The sequence below is a fragment of the Erinaceus europaeus genome, chromosome 8 (genome assembly GCF_950295315.1).
Source record: "Erinaceus europaeus chromosome 8, mEriEur2.1, whole genome shotgun sequence".
Taxonomy (NCBI): Eukaryota; Metazoa; Chordata; class Mammalia; order Eulipotyphla; family Erinaceidae; genus Erinaceus; species Erinaceus europaeus.
In genome coordinates, this window is record NC_080169.1 from 59,784,080 (window position 1) to 59,807,182 (window position 23,103).

The window sequence follows — 23,103 nt, forward strand, 5'->3', positions numbered from 1 at the left end:
ATGACACCCCATTGGCCATTTAGTTAAAAAATAATAATCTGAAACAGTTTTGTTTGTTGTTGTTTAGAATGAAAGAACATAAGAGATTATATTTGTAGTGAGGATTCTAAAATTCTACTGGTTATTTTCTTTTTTTTTTTATTTTTTTTAATTTTTTTTTAAATTTTTTTTATATTTATTTTATTTATTTATTCCCTTTTGTTGCCCTTGTTTTATTGTTGTAGTTATTATTGTTGTTGTCATTGTTGGATAGGACAGAGAGAAATGGAGAGAGGAAGGGAAGACAGAGAGGAGAGAAAGATAGACACCTGCAAACCTGCTTCACCGCCTGTGAAGTTACTGGTTATTTTCATTTAACACTTTCACAGTCTTCATAAAGTCTACAAAGACTGAATATTTAGAAAATCAAAAGGCTACAATTGCAGTTGAGATGAAAAGGAATGCTAGTCAGTATATGATGGGCAATGACAAGTACAGAGAACAAAGACTTTTCACACATTTTACAAGTAAAATGATTTCACCAAAGTCTTATGTGGGAAGGATTTTTTTTAAGGAGATAATCTAGGCAGTGGTATAAATTCATCAGACTAAAATCAACAGCACTGTTGGGAAATGAAGGAATGGCATAAGTGTTATCAGCATGCCAGTGAGACTGCCTACCAGGGTTAATACTCCTTTTCACTTTGCCTAGTGCTTAGTTAAGAGGTCTTGATTGGAACAGAAAAAAAGGTGTAGTCACTGGTCAGCAATTTCAAAATTTCAAAATTATCTTGAAAATCCCTCTAATATATTGACATTTAATCTAAAGGACATAGAAATAAGCAGTAATGAGGGCTAGTTAATGGTACACCAGGTTAAATGGACACACTATAGTGCACAAGTCCCTGGTCCCCACCTGCAGGGACAAAGCTTCACAAGTCTTCCCCTCTATCTCCCTCGCCCCTCTCCATTTTCTCTGTCTCTATCCAATAATAAAAATAAATAAATAAAATATTTAAAAAATCGTATTTAAAAAAAGTGACAGCTTGATTCAAGAGACTATAATTTCATTGATAGAAGTGAGGAATTTTTTTTTCTGTAGAAAAGGTAGACACAGGAGACTGTGCTATTAAATATTAAAAATTATTTTATTTCTTTAGTTTAATGAGATACAGTAAAAGAGACAGGCAGATATACACTACTTCAGAGTACTGTTAGATTCTAATTTATGGCAATTCTAGGGATTGAACCTGGGACCACTGAGGCTCTGACATGAAAGTTTTTTTGCACAACCATTATGCTATCTCCTTAGACTAAGAAATTACTATTGCTAGATAAGAAATAACAAGAAAACTCCTGTTTCCTCATTTACTGATTTCAATTTATATAAAACTATTTTTTTTTAGTTTCTTGTCCTTGGATATTTGAGGATTTTTGTTATATAATCAATTGCCCCAAATTTTACTGTTTATTTTCTTTCAGCTAAAGAATTCATACTAGAGAAGAACATAAATAGATTTGTAAATGGGAAAGCAACAAACCAGAATTAAAATTTAAAAGTTTTGGGAGTCGGGCGGTAGCGCAGTGGGTTAAGCGCAGGTGGCGCAAAGCGCAAGGACCGGCGTAAGGATCCGGGTTCCAGCCCCCGGCTCCCCACCTGTAGGGGAGTCGCTTCACAGGCGGTGAAGCAGGTCTGCAGGTGTCTATCTTTCTCTCCCCCCTCTGTCTTCCCCTCCTCTCTCCATTTCTCTCTGTCCTATTCAATAACAACCACATCAATAACAACAACAATAATAACTACAACAACAATAAAAAAGACAACAAGGGCAACAAAAGGGAAAATAAATAAATAAATAAATAAAATAAAATAAAACAACAACAACAAAAAAAATTTAAAATTTTTTCCCTGTTCAATAGCACTAATTTAACCTGCGAGATAATGAAGGTGAGGAGATCAATAATGTTCAACACTTCTCAATTAACACATGCTTACTTCTGCCTTTAAGAGTTATATATACTAAGATATTTAATCCTCCTGAGAATTGTGAAAGTTGATACAATGCTATTCTTAAGGATATGAGTAAACAACAAAAAGTAGACACAACTGGAATACAAGAAACATCTCATCACCAAACTAACCAACCTGACTGAATACCTCTTCACCTTCCCTCCTGTTACCAGAACGGAATGTAATCATTTAAGAGAGTGAAAAGACAAATCATAGTGGACAAAAATATTTGTGGCATTTGTGAGAAAAAACTATCATTCGTAAAATAGAATTTTAAAAAATATTTAAGAGAATGACAACACAAAAAGTGAATGTGGAGTGGAAAAATTCTTAACTATAGATTCTATTTTTTTAGTAGATTTCAGAATATTCAGATGTACTCTTCCACCTTGTATTAATTGTGTTATAGTTTAATTAACTTTCCCATTTCACCTAAAATTTTTAATTAATGAATGTCAAATTATTCATAAAATCCTCTTTTAGAATTTCTAATGCCTCTAGGTTTGCCTTTCCTGATATTGGTAATGTATAATATCTTTTTAAAAAATATTTGAATAGTCTTACTAGCAACTATCAATTACACTAATATTTAAAGCACTAGCTTTCATAGTTGCTAACTTTATTATAGTAGCTTTTTCAATTTAATTAAAATTTTTGCCTTTTATTTCTTTCTTTGAAACTTTTAAGCTTTTTGAAAAATTTGATTAGTTTTCTAGCCTTCCTTCCTTTTTTTTATTTAAACATACAACAGACTATTTAAACCTGTTTTCCTCTAAGCATAAGCTTTTATTTTTTATTTTTTAAATAGCTTTGTTATCTTTATTTATTTATTGGATAGAGAGCCAGAAATTGAAAGGAGGGGGGAGATAGGGAGAGAGACAGAGAGTCATCTGCAGCAATGCTTTACCACTTATGAAGCTTTCCCTCTGCACTTGAACTGTAATCTGTGCACTCAATCAGGTACGCCACCTCCCGGCCCTGGGCACAAGCTTTTAAATTCATTGCTTTATAATATTGATAATTTTTCCTGGCAGAATGTTCTTCATACAAACCACTCAATTTATTTTTTCATAATTTTTAGATGCTAACTATATGCTTATGGCTTTGCTCTTACCTCTTCATTCTATGTATTCTGCATATTGTAACCAGTTGATCTTTTAAAGATATAAACTAGTTTACAGTACTCTGCCGCAAAAACAAAAAAAATGAAGAAAAGAAAAGAAACCCTCAGGTAGCTCCCAATTTCATTAACAATGCTTTCCGAGGGATTTACCCAGGGAAACCAGAAACATCTATCAGAAAAGACCTATATAGTACACCAATCTTCACAGCAGCACAGTTTGTAATAACACAAACTTGGAAGCAACCCAAATGCCCTACGACAGATGAATGGCTAAGGAAGCTGTTGTATATACACAATGGAGGACTATACAGCTGTTAAAAATGAAGCAGCTATCTCCTCTGCAATATTGTAGTCAGAATTCGAAAGCATCATGTTGAGTGAGACAACTCAGAAAGAGAGAGATCAATACCAAATAATCTAATTATAGGTGGAACTTAAGAATAAAAAGCATTAAGGGAAAAGAAAGTGAAAATTGGACTGAATATGACATAATACACCAAAGCAAAGGACTCTGTGGAAGGAGGGAAAGAAACAGGATGAAGGGACATTGTGATCCTGTTATGTCTTCCTAGACAATGGAAGATGAGAGGTTGTGCCCACGTGTTAAAGACTAGACTGCAAATCATTAACCCCCATACAATTAAAAAAAAAAAGTGCTAATCTAAATTCTTAGTGAAGACTGTCTCCCCTGCTCAATATTTCAGTTTCAAATATCAGAACAACACCCCTTTACTCATATCCTAGCTCAATTTTTCCTCACAGAAGCCTTTCCTAACTACTCTAAATCAAATATGTGACTTCTTTCTTTCACAATTTATCACCTTTTAATATCTTAACTAGCTTCATTTTCTTTCTGAATCCAGATTTTATACACACACACACACACGCATCATTTGTCTTTTTGCCAGCTTTTGTACAACTATGGTTATATACTCAATAACTACAATAGTTTGGGGAGCACAGTAGCACATACATATTTACTGAATATGCAGATAAAACCACGAGAGATGAGTAACTTGCTGGTAATAGACATAAGAGCCAGCATGGTGAAAGAAAATGCTCTCATAGCATGAGTCATACTAGAAAATAATAGATTATTTCTTAGAAATACTATGCTCGGGTGGAGTCAAGATGGCTGCATGAAGACAACACCTAGGTTGACTCTCCTCAAGAAATGTCTTCAGATCCTGACATCTCTGAATGGAAGCAGGATTTCCAAGCCAGTAGGAGAGAAACTACAGAAGAGAGGACAAAGAGAAATCATGGTGGAAAATTATGACCCACTTATGAATTCGCAAAAGGATGCTGGAAAGGATAGAACAAGCCAAGCACCACCAAGTTGCAGATGCTATTATGATTCCATCCTGACTTGCCCTGGATAGATGACCTCACCAATGTGCCCTGGAACCTCAGCTCTCCATAGCTGTACCCCTCTAAGGAAAGACTGAAACAAAGTAAGGGTATGGATCAACCTGCCAATGTCCATAACTAGTGGAAAAGCAATTACAGAAGCCAGAACTCCCACCATCTGCACTCCAAAATAGAATTTTATTCCATACTCCCAGAGTGGGAGAGATGTTAGGGGGAAATGACTGATCAAAAACATTAAAAAATCAGGACAGGTGGAGAATTCTTCATTGCATCAATAGTTGAATCATGTACAACAAATATACAGTCAACATCACACCTGACGGGGAGAAACTAAAAGCTTTCCCACTTAGGTGAGGTACAAGATAGGTTGCCCACTATCTTTGTTACTATTCAACACATCTTGAAAACCCTAGCCATAATGATTAGGCAAAAGGAAGGAATGGAAGGGATACAAATTGGAAAAGAAGTCAAACTCACTATTTGCAGATGATATGACAGTATACATGGAAAATCCAAGAGAATCCAGTAGGGAACTCCTGGAAATTATCAAGCAATACAGTAAGGTGGAAGGCTACAAAACTAACATACTCAAACCAGTGGTATTCCTCTATGCAAACACTAACTTGGAATCCAGAAATGTATCCCACTTACTATGGCATTTAAAAAAAAATGGCGGGGGCTGAGCGATAGCGCATCAAGTTAACTGCATATGGTGCAAAGCGCAAGGGCCGGTGTAAGACTCCCAGTTCGAGGCCCCAGCTCCCCACCTGCAGGGGGTTGCTTCGTGACCTGAAGCAGGTCTGCAGGTGTCTATCTTTCTCTCCTCCTCTCTGTCTTCCTCTCCTTTCTCAATTTCTCTCTGTCCGACCCAACAATAACAACAGCTATGACAACAATAACAACTACAACAAGCACAACAACAAGGGCAACAAAATGGGAAAAATAGTCTCCAGGAGCAGTGGATTTGCAGTGCAGGCATGGAGCCCCACGAATATCCCTGGAGGCAAAAAAAAAGGTAATATACCTAGGAATAAACCTAACAAAGGAAGTGAGGAACTTATGTATTCAATTTAAAAGATTTAAATGATGCAGGAAGTCAATTGATGCTCAGCCAGTCCCCTGGTTGGAGATTGGCTGAGGCTGTGAAGGAAAAGTAGCAATTTTTAGATGATGAATTCTACAGCTATAGTTTTTAGAAGGTGACAAATATAGTTATGAACTTTTCCTTAAAATACATGTTCATATTATGAATTTTTAAATGTTTTAAATGTTTCCAATTTTGCCTTCTAATGATTATTCAGTCATTTTACAAAATGTTTTATTTGGAGCCCAGTGGTGATGCAACTGGTTGAGTGCATATGTTACAATGCACAAGGACCCAGGTTCAAGCCCCTGTCCTCACCTATAGGGGGAAAGCTTTGCAAGTGTTGTACTGTTGCAGATGTCTCTCTGTATCTCTGACTCTCTACCCCCTCCCACTCGACTTTTGGATGTCTTCCTCTATTTATTTATAAATAAATAAGATAATACAAAGAAATTTTTAAAAATTTATTTAATTTATCTTTGTCAACTTTGTTAACAAAATTTTTTCAAAAGAAAAATAATCCTAGGTAAGAATGGATTGTCTCCAGAAGTGCCAAGTCCTGGATGTTGTGATACCTTTTCTAAGAAATGAAACTATCTTGTTCCATTTCACATGGCAGGTTTTCTAACAATGTTATAAATACTAGATATGGGATAGGGCCTAGGAACTGGGTGCATGTGTACATGTATTCATAAGCAAGGGGCAATTATATACCTCAAAGTCAAAGTGCTTAATAGCTCTCCAAAATTATATTTAGACCTAATAAGCCTGGCATTTTAGTAGAATGGCCTGAAGAAGGCATCATCAGTTTTCTAATTATATATTTATTATTTAGGCTTTAGACACCTTCCTCTCCTATCCCTTACTTCACTTCCCTCAGTCACTCTTATCTACTCAATTAATTATACAAAAGGAAGCAAGTAAGATATACTCTTCCATCTTTTAATCTCTTGTAACAGAGCACCAGCATTATTGTTACCATTTAACAAGTTTTAGAAGAAACACTATACAACTGTCCAGAAAGTATGCTGGCAAAAACTGTATATCAAATGAAGGACAATTATTGTTTCTATGACAACCTTATTAGAATCATCAAATAAGTAAATGCAGGAAAAAAATTGAGGCTAAGGCCTCACTAAAATCCCAGGTCTATTTCCCCTCAATGTGGATCAACACTGGTAGGAACCGCTCCATTCTCCAAAGGGAGGTTAGTTCAACATACTCTGCCACCCAAGGAAGATGGGTCCTGCAGAATGCAGCCTAGACTATAAGATTCAAGCTCAGACCTACAGGGATGCAGAGTTTACACAGGCTCCTGGGCTGAATACAGGCCCCAGATCTAATCGATGGAGTTTACAGTTAACATATTTACATGCTTTCGCCATATTTGGGAGCTGCTCTCTGCCCTGACCCAGCTTTCTAGTACTATTTCCAACTATGACACCATTTCCCCAGACAATGCCTTTGGTCCACCTGCATGTTGGATATCAGGCTCAGGCAAAAATTAGTAAAGTCATGGGCCCCTTGGAATATACCTAAAATAGACCCACTAGCCTTTTCCAAAATGGAGACCCCAAATTTCATCTGCTATTGTCTTACCTTTAGATTCTTGATTATTAAATGATTCTCCCTGCTTTACATCTTAATGCTTTTCAGTCACCAAGCTGCAGGAGCTACCATGATGCGAACCTGACTTCACTGGACAGATGGCCTCACCGATGTACCCTGGAACCCCACCTCTCCAGAGCCCTGCCCCACTAGGGAAAGATAGAAATAGGCTGGGAGTATGGATTGACCTGCCAATGCCCATGTTTAACAAAGAAGCAATTATAGAAGCCAGACCTCCCACCTTCTGCACTCCATAATAATCCTGGGTCAATGCTCCTAGAGGGACAAAGAACAGGAAAGCTTCCAATGGAGGGGATAGGATACAGAACTCTGGTGGTGGGAACTGTATGGAATTGTACCTCTCTTATTCTACAGTCTTGTCAATCATTATTAAATCAATAATAATAATAATAATAAATCCTAGGTCTATTTCCTCCCTTATTTAAGGTCAGATCCCATAAAACCTAATACAGCTTTGGATACAACAAATGAAACTCAGTGCTTTTACAAGTAAGAGGAAGTCTAAGCTCATCAGATAAAGAAGGGACTACAAAAGCTGGATAAGGGCAAGATACTGGCTCACTTAATGATGACTTTTTTTTGCCACTATCAGGCCATTCCATTACTCAAATCCTAGACAGTGAATCCTTGGATTACACCATAGATATTATGGGCCTGTACCTCTAATAGATCCCTCTCTCTTCCATTACTGGTCACATATATTGGAAACATCATAAGCCTTTTGTGGGCTTCTTCAGGACTATATCCTCACTATGAACTAGCAATGGTAAGGACGGCCCCACTCTCCAAAGGGAGGCTGAATCATCCTACTTTGCCTCTAAGGAAGACTGGCTCTGAAATGAGTACAGCCCAGAATGTTCCCAGTTGTGACTATGGACTGTGAGCTCAGTCTGAAGGGACTTTGAGGCCATACAGACTCTGGTGCTAAATATGAATAGATATGGACCCCAGCTTAGATCATTGTGATAAAGAGTTCATTGTGGTGGAAATTGTGTGGAATTATACCCCTCTTATCCTATGGTCTTGAAAATTTCTCCATTTTATAAATAACATTTTTTTAAAGAGTTCATTGTATTTATATAGTTTCTTCAAGTTTGTGAGCAACTCTCTGCCCTAATCCTGCTTCCTAGTTCTACTCTCAACTCTGACACCATCTTCCCAGACAATATTTCTAGTCCACTTTCATGTTAGCTATCAAGCTCAAGCAAAGATTACTAAAACATAAGCTCTTAGGAACATCCCTAAAATAGACTTCTTAGCTTCCTTCCACCCTAAGGTCCCTTCACCTACTCTATTCCTACCTTATGCTTCCCATTTATTAAACATTTTGTCCTGCTTTGCATCTTACTGCATTTTGGGCACCAAGTTGCAGATGTTACTATGATGCCATCCTGAACTCCCTGATCAGATGACCTCACCAATGTGCCCTAGAACCTCAACTTTCCATAGCCCTGCCCCACTAGGGAAAGACAAAAACAGGCTGGGCATATGGATCAACATGCCAATGTCCATGTCTAGTGAAGAAGCAATTATAGAAGCCATAATTCCCACCTTCTGCACCCACAAAAGAATTTTGGTCCATACTCCCAGAGGGGTAAACAATATGGAAAGTAAACCAAAGAACTCTGTACCCCCATTCCACTAGGACCTGAAGCGTTTGTTGCCAGGAATGTTGCTTTTATACCACCTTCTGCACTTCATAATGATCCTGGGCCATGTTCCTAGAGGGATAAAGAACAGGAAAGCTTCTAATGGAGGGAATGGGATGCAGAACTCTGGTGATGGGAATTGTACAGAATTGTACCCCTCTTATCCTACAGTCTTGTCGAACATTATTAAATTAATAATAAAAAAATTTAAGAGGAGGAGGAGGTGGTGAAGGCAGGACCATTGAAAAAATGGGAAGAAAAGATTTAGTTATAGAATCAGCCCATATTGGTGGTGACCTTGAGAGAACTACTGTAGTTTCCAGTGGAGGGATGGGCCATAGAACTCTGGTATTGGAAACTGTATGGAATTATACTCTCACTATCTTATATTTTTTAAATAAATATTAAATTACTAATACAAAATATACACACTCAGCAGAGAACACCTGCAAGAAGATGGACACCACAGACCAAAGTAGAGAACAAGAAGTTAAAGTAATATAAGTCACCCAAAAAAGACAGAAGGAAAGACACACTAAACCACATTAAGTTAATACAAGTGAATTATGGAAACGCATTAAGAGGAGTAACCTTCATGTCACTGGGGTAAAAGAAGCAGTGAAGAAAAGGAGACAGACTTCATCTGAAGAAATTCTAATTTAGAATTTCCCCAAAATAAAGAAGTTGGTAGATCCCCAGGTTCAGGAGGCTCAAAGAGATCCAAGAGAATGAATTCAAATTCAAATTTATGAAGGCACATAATAGTTAAAAATGATAAAGATCAAAGACAAAAATATTATTCTGAAGGCTTCCAGAGAGAAACAAAGACTAACTTAGAAAGGAAACTCCTTAAGATTACTAGCTGATTTCTTAACAGAAACTCTAAAAGCTAGACAGAGTTGGCAGGATATATTCAAAGTTCGGAATGAAGTAGGTCTCCACCCAAGGGCACTTTATCCTGCTAAATTATCAATCGGATTTGGAGACACAAAGTGAGTTGTAGATAAGCAACAGCTGAATGAATATATCATTTCAAAGCCAGAACTAGAAAAAAATTCTAAAAGAACTGAGGTGAATTGAAATACAAAATGACCTCACCCTTGAGGGGAAAACAAAACCAGGAGAATAAGCAAAACACAAACAAGATGATGAACTCAACAGCAAGACTCAGATCAACAAAAGGTTGGAAGCAGGTAGTTATACAAGGAGAGATGGATGAATGGACTTTAGTGGGGGACACTCATACTTTCGTGGAGGTGGAACAATGTATCTTGAAAAGGTGAAAACTATACTTCAAAACACATATATGCTTGTAAACCAAGGTTGCCTTAAAAGCAAACAAAGAAAGAACCCTTTTGAAAAAAGAAAGTAGGTCTCTGAAAAAAAAAAAAAGTTCAATTTGGTCAAATTTTTAATTACAACAAAGAACACAAACATTTTATATAGTAGTTGTTAAAGATCACATTATACATATTGCATATAAACATTTATGTCTTACCTTTGCTCTAGAGGAACTGACATTTTCCATATTTTCAATGCTGCAGATACAATTCTGTGAAACTTTCCGGCAAGCCACTCTGATATAGTCCCAGAAGCTACGAGGACTTTCATAACCAAACCAGGTTACTTGACCTTCAGGAGACAAATTGTAATACAAAATAAAAGAAAACTAGACTAGAAAATTCAAAAAAATAAATAAATAAAGGTGTGCTATCATGAAAAAGGCAATAGTTTCAGTGTCAAAGTTTTAAATCTAGTCTTGTGTGCATATGTGTGTGTGTGTGTGTGTGTGTGTGTGTGTATTCAGTTGTGTTATTCTGGACCATTTTGAATAGATCTGGATAATATCAGCAACAATAAAACCAAGCTAAGCAGTATTAAATATCTTTAATAGTTTAATCTCATATAGTTTCAGATAGCACAAAAAAACTCTATTATTCACATTTAGCATTAATTTAAATGTTACTATTTATTTGCATTCTAGTTTTCTCCACTAGAAAAAAAAAGAAAAAATGAGACAATCTATTTCTCTTCTTCATGGAATACTTAAATGAAATAATGTATGATCTATCCTATAAGTAAATATAATCCATCAAAATCTAGCATTCACTAATCATTATCTTCTACGTAACCATCATCATCCATAATGTCATGAAGTGCCACTTTGACATTAATCATCTCTCTTCTATTGACCAACCCATAAAAGGAACTTTAGTGTAGCTCCCAAATATGAGTAGTTAATAAATACCATAAGTGTAAGCCCCATTGATCTGACCTATTTATATTTATATTTAAATAAATATAAATCTATTCATATTTAGCACAGAAGCCTGTGTAACCTCTGCATCCCTATCAGTCAGAGCTAGAAGCCCACAGTCACAGCTAGGAACATTCTAGGCTGCATTCATTTTAAGACAAGTTTCCTCAAGTGGCAGAACAGGTTGACCCAGCCTCCCTTGGAGAGTGGAGCAGTTCTTACCATTGCTATTCTACATTGAGGACAATGTCCTATAGAAGCCCACAAGAGGGCTTATGATGATGTTCCTGAAGGAAGTGACCAGTGATGGTGAAGAAAAGGATCTATTAGAGGGCTAGTCCAATCATATATATGTAGGAATCCAAGGATTCCCTGACCAGGGCCGTAGTGACCAAAAGGGCCATCATTAAAGTGTCCCGGTCTCTTGCCCTTATTTGTAGTCCTTACTTTATTTGACAAGGATAGACTTAGAATGACTTGCCTTGATTCAGTTCTCCAATCCTATTCCCAACTTTGACACCATCTTCCCAGACAATACTTTTAGCCCATCTGTATATTAGCTATCGGGCTCAGACAAAAGCTACTAGTCATGGACCCCTTGGAATATATCTAAAATGTATTTCCTAGCTTCTTTCCACATGAAAACCCTTAGTTCCATCTGTTCTACTCTTACCTTTAGGTTCCTGATTATTAAACAATCTGTGCTGCTTTCTATTTTACTGCTTTTCAGCAATCAAGCTGCAGATACTACCATGATGCTATCCTGACCTCCCTGCGCAGATGACCTCACTATTGTGTCCTGGAACCACACCTCTCCAGAGCCCTATCCCACTAGGCTGGGATCGACCTGCTGATGTCTGTGCTCACGAAGAAGCAATAACAGAAGTCAGACCTTCCACCTTCTGCGCCCTATAAAGAATTTTGGTCCATGCTTCCAGAGGGACAAAGAATAGGGAAGCTTCCAATGGAAGGGGTAGGATACAAAATTCTGGTAGTGGGAATTACATGGAATTGTACTCCTTCTACAATCTTGTTAATAATTATGAAATCACAAAAATATATAATAATTAAAAAAAAGGAAAAATCATCAATATAAATAATAAAAAAAGAACAGTAAGGGGAAACATTAGGTGGAAAAAAAGGAACTTTTGGCTGTGGGTATCATTACAAACAAGTGATATTTTGTGTGTTATATTAATATCAATATTTCTATATCAGGTATGAGCACTACTTCCACAGAACCATTTTGCATTCCTAGCAGTTTTAAATAGGATATAAGAGACAATTTCATATAATTGTTTTTTAATTTTTTGCTTCCAGGGTTATGGCTGGGGCTCGGTGCCTGCACTACGAATCCACTGCTCCTGTTCCATTTTTTCATTTTTTTTTTTTTTATAAAACAGAGAAATTGAAAGGGGAGGAGAAGATAGAGAGGGAGAGAGAAAGACAGACACCTGCAGACCTGCTTCAATGCTTATAAAGCGATAGCCTTGCTTGTGGGGGGTAGCCGGGGGCTTGAACCAGGATCCTTGCTTGGGTCCTTGCGCTTGGTACTATGTGCACTTAACCTGGTGCAACATGACCCAGCCCCCTGTAATTTTTCTTTAAACACAGATAAGCTGCTAGCAAAAGATGCACTTGGGATATTAATCTGAAAGCAGTATCAAACAAGAAATTTTTTAAAAAGCAAAGCTACCAGTTTATCATATCTTAAAAATATAGCAACTACTGAAATAATAGTTACCAAGATATTTTCACTTTCTTAAAAAAATAACCACAAGGAGGTTGGGCGGTGGCGCACCTGGTTGAGTGCACTATTATAATGTGCAAGGACCTGGGTTCGAGCACCTGCAAGGGGAAAGCTTTGCAAGTGGTAAAGCAGTGCTGCAGGTGTCTCTGTTTCTCTCTCCCTCTATTACCCCCTTCCCTCTTGATTTCTGGCTGTCTCTATGCAATAAATAAAGATAATAAAAAATTAAAAAATAACCACAAAAGCAAGTAACATTGGATGAAACTGACTAGCCTGTGTCTTGAAATTTTATTTCACTGAAGAGACATGCTGCCACTAATTGTACTGCTTTTCTAAAGTTCCTGAGCAATACTCATATACGATATGCTTTCAGTTATATGCATCAGAAGTTGACTTTTTACCAATAAGAAAGCAAAATAAGTTTTCTAAACATATAAGATCCCATAAATGCAATTCTAATTCATTTTAGGCACAGTAATAAGTAGAATAAGAAAAGTCTGTTAGGTTAAAGGTACTCGACTACTAACCAGATATATGAAGTTTTTCCTACTAAATTCCTCAATTTCAGGACCTAAAAAGCTGTGTGATCTCTAGGACCCAATGTGGCAATATTATTCTGAAATTAGTCTATATTCTTTAAATGAGATACCATGGAATGTGTTCCATGTTTTCCCTGCATCTTATTTTATGTACATAATGAAACATTCCTCTAAGAAGAGAAAGTAAATTTTCTAAAGTGATCATCTATTTAAAGTAGCAGATAATGACACATCATCTTTAATATGAAAAATAAATGAACATGCAGGTGACTCCCTTTTTGCACCCTTTGTGATTGTACTTAGCTGTGTAAAAAGCAAATGAAAAGACTGGTCTCACAAACTTATGTTCTGTTAGTGTTACAATACATCACCTTGATGGCAACAAACAATATTTTTTTGACTCTGCTATTCATCTAGACAAGTAAGCAAAAACAGCTCTGTCAGTCGTAATAAACCATTCTGATATCATTGCAATAGTTCTTATTTAAAAGAATCATGGATATTTGTGGATTTTCCTTGTTGTCAATGAACTGATATTTAAAGACTTCAGACTTTCTTTTCGTTTTGCTTTTTTTCTCCTAAGGTAACTTTGTTTGACAAAGTTTAGAGGTACGATTTCTTCTTCCTGATATATGTCAACTTAAAATTTTGTAGCAGAAATTACAAGTATCTTCCTGATTTATAAAAGATAAATGTTTCCTACTTTTTACTAAACAAAGAAAATTTCCATTTCTGCAAAAAAAATATTTTCATAGAAAAAGTACTATTGTTAATTGAGATTCATATTGATTAAACCATACAAATTGTTTTTGTAGGTAAAATAATGACCTTGAGTAATTTTCTAAATAAAAATTTATATTACTGTTCTAGAAAAGGAAAAAAAAACATTTTAAAATGACTTTGTTTATAATTTGAACTGAATCTATAAAAACTGAACAAGATACTCAAGTTTATATTACTAGCTGTGTATATTACTTTCAGGATATCTTAATTTAACAATAACAAATCATGGGTATTAATCCATAAAAAAAACTTCTTATCTTTGTTACTATGTCTTATTGGCTATGAGATTATACCTACACAACAAAAAATTATTAAAACCTTAACCTTCAAAAGAAAACACTAAGGTAATCAGGTTCATCAAATATCTGAAAGTTAATTTGACTTAATGGGCTTTTTAAAAATTTTTTTTAATATTTATTTTATTTATTCTCTTTTGTTGCCCTTGTTGTTTTTTATTGTTGTAGTTATTATTGTTGTTGTCGTTGTTGGATAGGACAGAGAGAAATGGAGAGAGGAGGGGAAGACAGAGAGGAGGAGAGAAAGAGAGACACCTGCAGACCTGCTTCACCGCCTGTGAAGCGACTCTCCTGCAGGTGGGGAGCCAGGGTTCGAACCAGGATCCTTATGCCGGTCCTTGTGCTTTGCGCCACCTGCGCTTAACCCTCTGTGCTACAGCCCGACTCCCGACTTAATGGGCTTTTTAAAAAATATATATTTATTTATGCCCTTTTGTTGCCCTTGTTGTTTTATTGTTGTAGTTATTATTGATGTCATCATTGTTGTATAGGACAGAGAGAAATGGAGAGAGGAAGGGAAGACAGAGAGGGGATAGACATCTGCAGACCTGCTTGTGAAGCAACCCCCCTGCAGGTAGGGAGCCAGGGGCTTTAATGGGCTTTTTTATCCATTAATCTTATCATATTTTCAAGTAGAATATAACGCTTTTTTTCTTCCACCATTGTTTTTATCCTATTGTATTGATATTATGAATTACTATACCAAATAATGAATTCCATAAAGAAAATTACACATAAATGTGTAACCTAAAGAATTTATTTCAGTAATAAGTTTATACACAGTAACACAAAACAAACAAAAATGACTTTAAATGATTACTTGTAGAAATCTGGGTTGAGAAAATGACAGCATTTTCTACATTCTATTCTTTCTTTCTTTTTTTTTTTATTTTACCAGAGCACTGCTCAGCTCTGGTTTATGGTGATACGAGAAATGGATAACCTCTATACATCTACCCTCCACCCCTACATTCTATTCTCAACTTTATTATAGTCATTTAAAATATGTACTTTTCTAATTAAAATTATATTAAAATCTAGGTCACAAACGGATGCCAAGGATGCCCAAGAACATAATAAAAATGTTCTGAATATGTAAATAAATAATAGTATACATTATACCAGGAAGTTAAGAATATATAACTCCTCTAGTGGTTCAAGAAAGCAGGTACTAGAGAGCACCCAAAAATTTTTCTGTCTTTGGAAAATACAGTTTCTCTGGACTTTCAGTTTAGATGTAATACAAGCGAAGGATGAATATGGGATGATCTCACTCTCAGGCCGAAGTTGAAAAACAAGATTAGAAAAGAAAACACAAGTCGAACCTGAAATGGAATTGGAGTATTACACCAAAGTAAAAGACTCTGGGGTGGGTGGGTGGGTGGGGAGAATACAGGTCCATGAAAGATGATGAATGACATAATGGGGGTTGTATTGAAAAAAAATAAAAAATAAATAAAAAATTTAAAAAGATGTAATACAAGCATTATTGCGTAGCAATTAACATTTAAGAAAATAGTCAATAATTCTTTTTATTTTTGTCACCAGGGTTACTAGTGGGGCTTGATGCCTGTATGGCTATACAGCTCCCAGCAGCCTTTTTTTTTTTTTTCCTTTTTAAAAGTGTTAACAAACAGATATAGAGAGGGAACACCTGCAGGTGAGGACCAGGGGCTTGAACCTGGGTTTTTTGACATGTACTTTACGGGGACAGAATTATATGTGGAAAAAACAGATACACATAAATAATAAAACAGTGGTTAGAATCCTGGAACTTATTATAAATCTGGATTAATAGAAATATGAAGGGGGTCAATGAAAGAAGAGGTAGAGCAAATATAGTATTATATTCTGTGAGTTTATAATAAAGATTGCAATTTTAAAATTCATACATACACACTTGTGCTCTCTGGGTTAAAAAAAAAAAAGACATAAAAAAACACATGCAAGGGAGTCGGGCTGTGCCGCAGCGGGTTAAGCGCAGGTGGCGCAAAGCACAAGGACCGGCATAAAGATCCCGGTTCAAGCCCCCAGCTCCCCACCTGCAGGGGAGTCGCTTCACAGGCGGTGAAGCAGGTCTGCAGGTGTCTATCTTTCTCTCCTCCTCTCTGTCTTCCCCTCCTCTCTCCATTTCTCTCTGTCCTATCCAACAACGACAACAACATTAATAACTACAACAATAAAACAACAAGGGCAACAAAAGGGAATAAATAAATAAAATAAATATTTAAAAAAAAAGAATGTACAAACTATTGAAAAAAAAAAACACACATGCAATGTACTAAAAAAGATCACTTAACTGATACAGATAGCCCTCCCCAGTAAGTCAATTCCATGCTCCCGTGCAGCTCAGTTGCAGGAGACATCACCAGCATAGAGTACCTTAAAGAGGTATTTGGAGACGAGCCAGCAATCTGAAACTTTTGGAAATCTCTCTCTCTCTCTTTTTTTTTTTTTAACCACAGCACTGATCAACTCTGGTTTATAGTGGTGCAAGGGATTGAACCTGGGAGTTTGGAGCCTCAGGGATGAGAGTCTCTTTGCATAACCATTATGCAGTCTACCCCCTCTTTAAAAAATAAACAACATGGGCGGGGGAGATAGCATAACGGTTATGCAAATAGACTCTCATGACTGAGACTCCTAAATCCAAGGTTCAATCTCCTGCACCACCATAAGCCAGAACTGAGCAGTGCTCTGGTGTTTCTGTCTCTCTCTCTCTGCATCTCTCCCAAAAATAAAATATTAAAAAATATATAAACAACAAAAAGATATTTAAGAACTATGCCATCAAGTTTATAATATCAAAATGAACACTCCAAATAAGATGATGATGCATAATCTTGATTCAGTAAACACAATACTTTTTAAGAAAATGAATTCAATGAAAATGAATTTGAGCTATGCTCAGCATATAAATCAAGCTGGACTCTTGTAACCTATCCTACTGATGAAAACAGAAATAAGAAATAACTATCTCCTGTTTACTTTCATGATCTTTCCTATATATAAGTTGATGAAAAGAGAATGCAAAATAAGCAAAAACATAGACTAAATTTGTTGACTTTGCACCTCAGAATGTGTAAGATTAGTATGAAAATTTATTAGAACAAAATTACTCAGAAAGTTAACTATAAAGTAAACATATCTTCTTACTGTGTTTCTAAAAGTTAAAAATACATTTTGAAGAAAAGTTTTCTTTGGTTTGAGAAGAGTTTGGATAGTTTTTCTTAAAACCACTTAGATCTGGGCTGGGTGGTGGTGAGCTGATTGAGTGCACATGTTACAATGCCAGGTTTGAGCCCCCAGTCCCCACCTGCAGGTGGAAAGCTTTACAAGCAGTGAAGCAGTGCTGCAGGTGTCTCTGTCTCTCACCCTCTCTATCCCTCCCTTCCCTCTCAATTTCTGTCTCTATCCAATAAATAAAGATAATAAAAAAGCCACTTAGATATCACATAGTTTTCTTCATTTCAATCAGTGCTAGCCAAAAACTTATTCTATGCAAAAACTCTTATTTCCTGTAACTTCCAATTATTGTTTAACAATCTCTATCTTGAAAGTACTATAACTCTTGCTATGTTGTTTAGAAATTCCTACTATAGTTATATGAGAAAACACCAAAATCAAATCTCTGAAATTAAATTATCAAAAAAAGGTATTTTCTTTTGTTTAGAAATGAACATTTAAATTATATAATATGTTCCTACACCTTTTCTTTTTTCTTTCTTTCTTTTTTCCTCCAGGGTTATTGCTTGGGCTCGGTGCCGGCACCATGAATCCACCGCTCCTGGAGGCCATTTTTCCCCCTTTTGTTGCCCTTGTTGCCGTAGCCTCCTTGTGGTTATTATTATTACCATTGTTGATGTTGTTCGTTGTTGGACAGGACAGAGAGAAATGGAGAGAGGAGAGGAAGACAGAGAGGGGGAGAGAAAGACAGACACCTGCAGACCTGCTTCACCGCTCGTGAAGCGACTCCCCTGCAGGTGGGGAGCCGGGGGCTCGAACCGGCATCCTTAACGCCGGTCCGTGAGCTTAACCCACTGTGCCACCACTTAACCCTCCCCCCTCCCGTTCCAACACCTTTTCAAATGAAGCCAAATAAAATCTGACACACACAATCAGGACTCTGCTGCAAGACGGTAAATAAGGACCAAAATTGGGGGTGACAGTGTTCTGCAGACACCTATCACGGGGAGATGAGAAGTTGTTTCCATATATGAACAACCACACTGTAAACTACTAACCCTTAATAAAAGAAGAGAACAAAAAAAAATTAAAGGAGATTTATACAGTAGTGTTACTGACTATATTTATGCGTGTGTCATTAATTTTATTTTCCTACCTCTACCTGTAATATTTCTAACAAATGTAATCTCTTTAGAAACACAGGTATAAATGGTTCTCTTAATTGGTATCGTAGTTCCAGAACATAATATTCTTGCTACAAAAAAACTACAAAAAATTAATATGGGCATTAAAATGTGAATGAGAATGATTTTCATTGCAAAAATTTGATGCTAATCCTTAATGTTTGAATCGCATTTATTATGTCCTTCCTAAAAACCAAGATATATATTTGTAGTCATTTGCATTAAAAGTTGTCAATATGAAAATAATTTTCATGAAAATTTTAAATTGTCTTCCCTTTGGTTGCCCTTGTTGTTTATTATTGTTGTTGTTGTTATTGTTGTCACTGTTGGATAGGACAGAAAGAAATCGAGAGAGGACGAGAAGACAGAGAGGGGGAGAGAATGGCAGACACCTGCAGACCTGCTTCACCACCTATGAAGCGACTCCCTGCAGGTGGGGAGCCAGGGCTCCAACCCGGACCCTTATGGCGGTCCTTGTGCTTTGCGCCAAGTGCGCTTAACCTGCTGCACTACCGCCCAGCCCCCAAAATCTTAAATTTCAGTTAAAAATATATCCAGTACTTGCTTTGGTAGGATGTGCACTATGAAATTGGGATAACATAGAGAATACTATAAGTCTTTCATAAGCATGACATACAAATTTGTGAAGCATTATATATTTAAAAATATGTTATATCGGGGGTCGGGTTGGTAAAGTGCACATGGCTCGAAGCGCAAGGACCGGCATAAGGATCTGGTTTGAGCCCTGGCTCCCCACCAGCAGGGGAGTTGTTTCACAGGTGGTGACGCAGGTCTGCAGGTGTCTATCTTTATTTCCCCATCTGTCTTCCCCTTCTCCATTTCTCTCTGTCCTATCCAACAATGACAACATCAACAATAATAAAACAACAAGGGTGACAAAAAGGAAAATAAGAGAAATTTAAATATGTTATGTCATGCCCAGATTTATGTCATTGTTTAATCAATTCTGTATGTAAAATGGAAAGCAGTCACTAAATCTATTATAAAGCTCTATTATAGATAAGGTTTTTTAAATTTTTATTTATTATTTTATTTTAATTTCCTTATTGGGGAATTAATATTTTACATTCAGCAGTAAATACAAAAGTTTGTACATGCCTGGAGCTGCGAGCTTCCCCAGGGCCCCACCCTACTATGGAAAGAAAGAGGCAGACTGGGAGTATGGATAGACAAGTCAACGCCCACGTTCAGTGGGGAAGCAATTACAGAAGCCAGACCTTCTACCTTCTGCAACCCACAATGACCTTGGGTCCATACTCCCAGAGGGATAAAGAATAGGAAATCTATCAGGGGAGGTGATGGGATATAGAGATCTGGTGGTGGGAATTGTGTGGAGTTGTACCCCTCCTATCCTACAGTTTTGTTAATGTCTCCTTTTTAAATTAAAATTTTAAAGTCTGTACATGCAAACCATTTCTAAGTTTGCCATATAACAGTACAACCCCCACTAGAACCTATAGATAAGGGTTTTAACCCTTATGTCTACGTGTTAACCTTATGCTCCTGTTATGCACATTATTTGGATTTTGGCTGTGAAACACTATGTAAACATTAAAAATTAAAGTATTTTCACTATGTGTAGACAATAATTGTTTTAATCATAACTTATTAATCTAGGTCAGTTATAAACAACCAGAAGCATTTATATCAAATGACAACTTACTAGACACCAAATTACAATACCTTATTAAACTTAAAGATAGGAAAGCAGGTGCAGAGAGATCCCAAATCCAAAATATCTATCTTCCCTAGAACCTCATGCTGATGGACTCTTTTTGGCTATAGACAGTATTCGAGATATGGAAGGTGATTAGTCACTTATTTTTTTGTGGTAGGTTAGGAGTTCTTACTGACAACCCAAAAGTAAAGGAGGAAAAGGACCAATAAACAAATATTTGAAGGATTGAATACTTTTTGTGTAAATTAACATTCCTAGCACTGTTACTCCTCCTTTTGCCCTCTTAAAAAAAAAAAAAAAAGATAAAACTCTTACTATTTCAAAGTGGTCCAAGGAAAGCCTGTCTGTAGATAAGGTTTTATTTGAAATCAAAATAAGACTTTTGGGGGGCTGGGTGGTGGTGCATCTGGTTGAGTGCACTGGTTACAATGCGCACTGGTTACAATGCGCAAGGAACTGGGTTTGAGCCCCCGGTTCCCACCCGCAGGTGGAAAGCTTTGCAAGTGGTGAAGCAGTGCTGCGGGTGTCTCCGTCTCTCTCCCTATCTCTCCTTTCCCTCTCGATTTCTAGCTGTCTTTATCCAATAAATAAATAAATAAATATAGATAATTTTTTAAATAAGACTTTTTTGTTAAAGATTATCTAATGCTGGTGTTGGCAAATTTACCCAGTACTTCACATGCTGTGCTGTGCATGAAGGCCTGGGTTTGAGCTTCTGTATCAAATGATGGACAGCTCTGGGGAGCTCCATAGGTGGTAGAGTGGTACTGCGGTCTTTCTCCTCATTCTGTGTGGCTTTCTCTCTCTAACCTTTCTCTTCCTCAACTAGAACAAAAACTAAAAATCTGAATATGATGGAGCACTCACTAGAATCACAAATATACGAGGACCCAAATTCATTCTCTCACTCTGCATAATATTAAAAAATATATAATACATAATGTTAAGAAAGTAAAATAAGGGGCTGGGTGGTGGTGCAAGTGGTTGAGCACACATGTCACAATGTACAAGAACCCAGGTTTGAGCCCCCAGTCCCTACCTGCAGGCAGAAAGCTTCACAAGTGGTGAAGCAGTGTTGCAGGTGTCTCTCTGTCTCTCTGTATCTCTCCCTCTCTATCAGTCCCTTCGCTCTCAATTTCTGGCTGTCTCTATCCAATAAATAAAGATAATTTTAAAAAATTTAAAAATAAAGTAAAACAGTATACCATTAGCTTAGAAAAACAGCTAGGCACAAAGTAAGTCAAATAAACAGAAACTTTTGCTGGAAAACAAACTTCATTCAAATGTACCATTAAAAACATATCATATGTAGTTATGCTAGGTATGATGTAGTTTCTGAAATTTCAATCAAAAGAAGAACTGCTCAGAGATGGACGTGTAATTAAGGAATACATAATTAGATTGAAGATATATTTTCTGACCCAAAAATATAATTTTCAAATACAAATAATTGAACACAAACACATCTTTATAATCTTTTTAAATTTTTTCCCCTATTGTTGCCCTTGTTGTTTATCATTGTTGTTGTTATTACTGTTGTTGTTGGATAGGACAGAGAGAAATTGAGAGAGGTGAGGAAGACAGAGAAAGGGAGAGAAAGACAAACACCTCACAGATCTGCTTCATTGCTTGTGAAGAAACCCCACCTCCCCTTGTGCTTCCACCATGTGCACTTAACCCTCTGCTCTACTGCCCGGCCTCTGTAATCCTTTTTTTTTTTTAAGGTTTTTTTTTTTAATATTTATTTTATTTATTTATTCCCTTTTGTTGCCCTTGTTGACCTGTAATCCTTTTATAATGTTGAAATTGGTCATTATCCAGGAAAGATTACTGATCACTGCTTTAAACAAATTTTCTTTCATAATGAGATAAAATATTATTCTGATTCATTAATATATTTACTTTGCCATTTTTCTTGCTAGTCTTATTTCAATTTCACCTTTCTATTCATTTCAATATTTATTTAGTTATTTATTTATGTATTTATTCTTAATGCCACCAGGGTTATCACTGGGGCTTGGTGCCTGCATAACAAATCCACCATTCTTGGTGGCTATTTTTTCCTTTTTTTTTTTTTTCTTTATCTGATAGGACAGAGAAATTGAGAGGTGTGAGGGAGACAGAGAGACACCTGTGGTACTTGCTTCACCACTGATGAAGCTTCTTCCCCCCATCTAGGTTAGGAGCAAATGCTCAAACTTAGATTCTTATGCCACTTCAATTTCTTTGATGGCTGATCTTCACTATTATAAGTGAAATAATCTGAAAGTAATTTTAACACTGTGCAGAAGATGAATCCTTTACTTGTTATATTTATTCTATTCTCTTTCTGCATATATTTTTCTAATAAGATCATAATAGCATACAAATTTTAAGTGACCTAGGACAGGCTATTAAAACAACCTCTCCATGGATCACTTGTAAATGAATTTTCATTTATAAGTCAAATAACAAAGTTGACTATAAATTATTAGATAGTAATTCAAAATTTTCATAAGTTTTTCTTTTAAATTGATAACACCAAAATACAGTATGCTTATTCTCTCCCCCTCTGTCTTCCCCTCCT

At 36.4% G+C, this 23,103-nt stretch overlaps 1 protein-coding gene across 2 annotated transcripts in view; it reads right to left on the bottom strand.

Annotated features, from left to right (window-relative positions):
* Window positions 1-23,103, bottom strand: part of RUNDC3B (RUN domain containing 3B) — a 138,967-nt gene that overhangs the window by 75,288 nt on the left and 40,576 nt on the right. For both annotated transcript variants that reach the window (XM_007531924.3, XM_060196292.1), the window contains exon 3: window positions 10,342-10,475. In XM_007531924.3, the coding sequence (XP_007531986.1) occupies window positions 10,342-10,475 (134 nt within the window). The remainder of the gene's footprint in view (window positions 1-10,341; window positions 10,476-23,103) is intronic.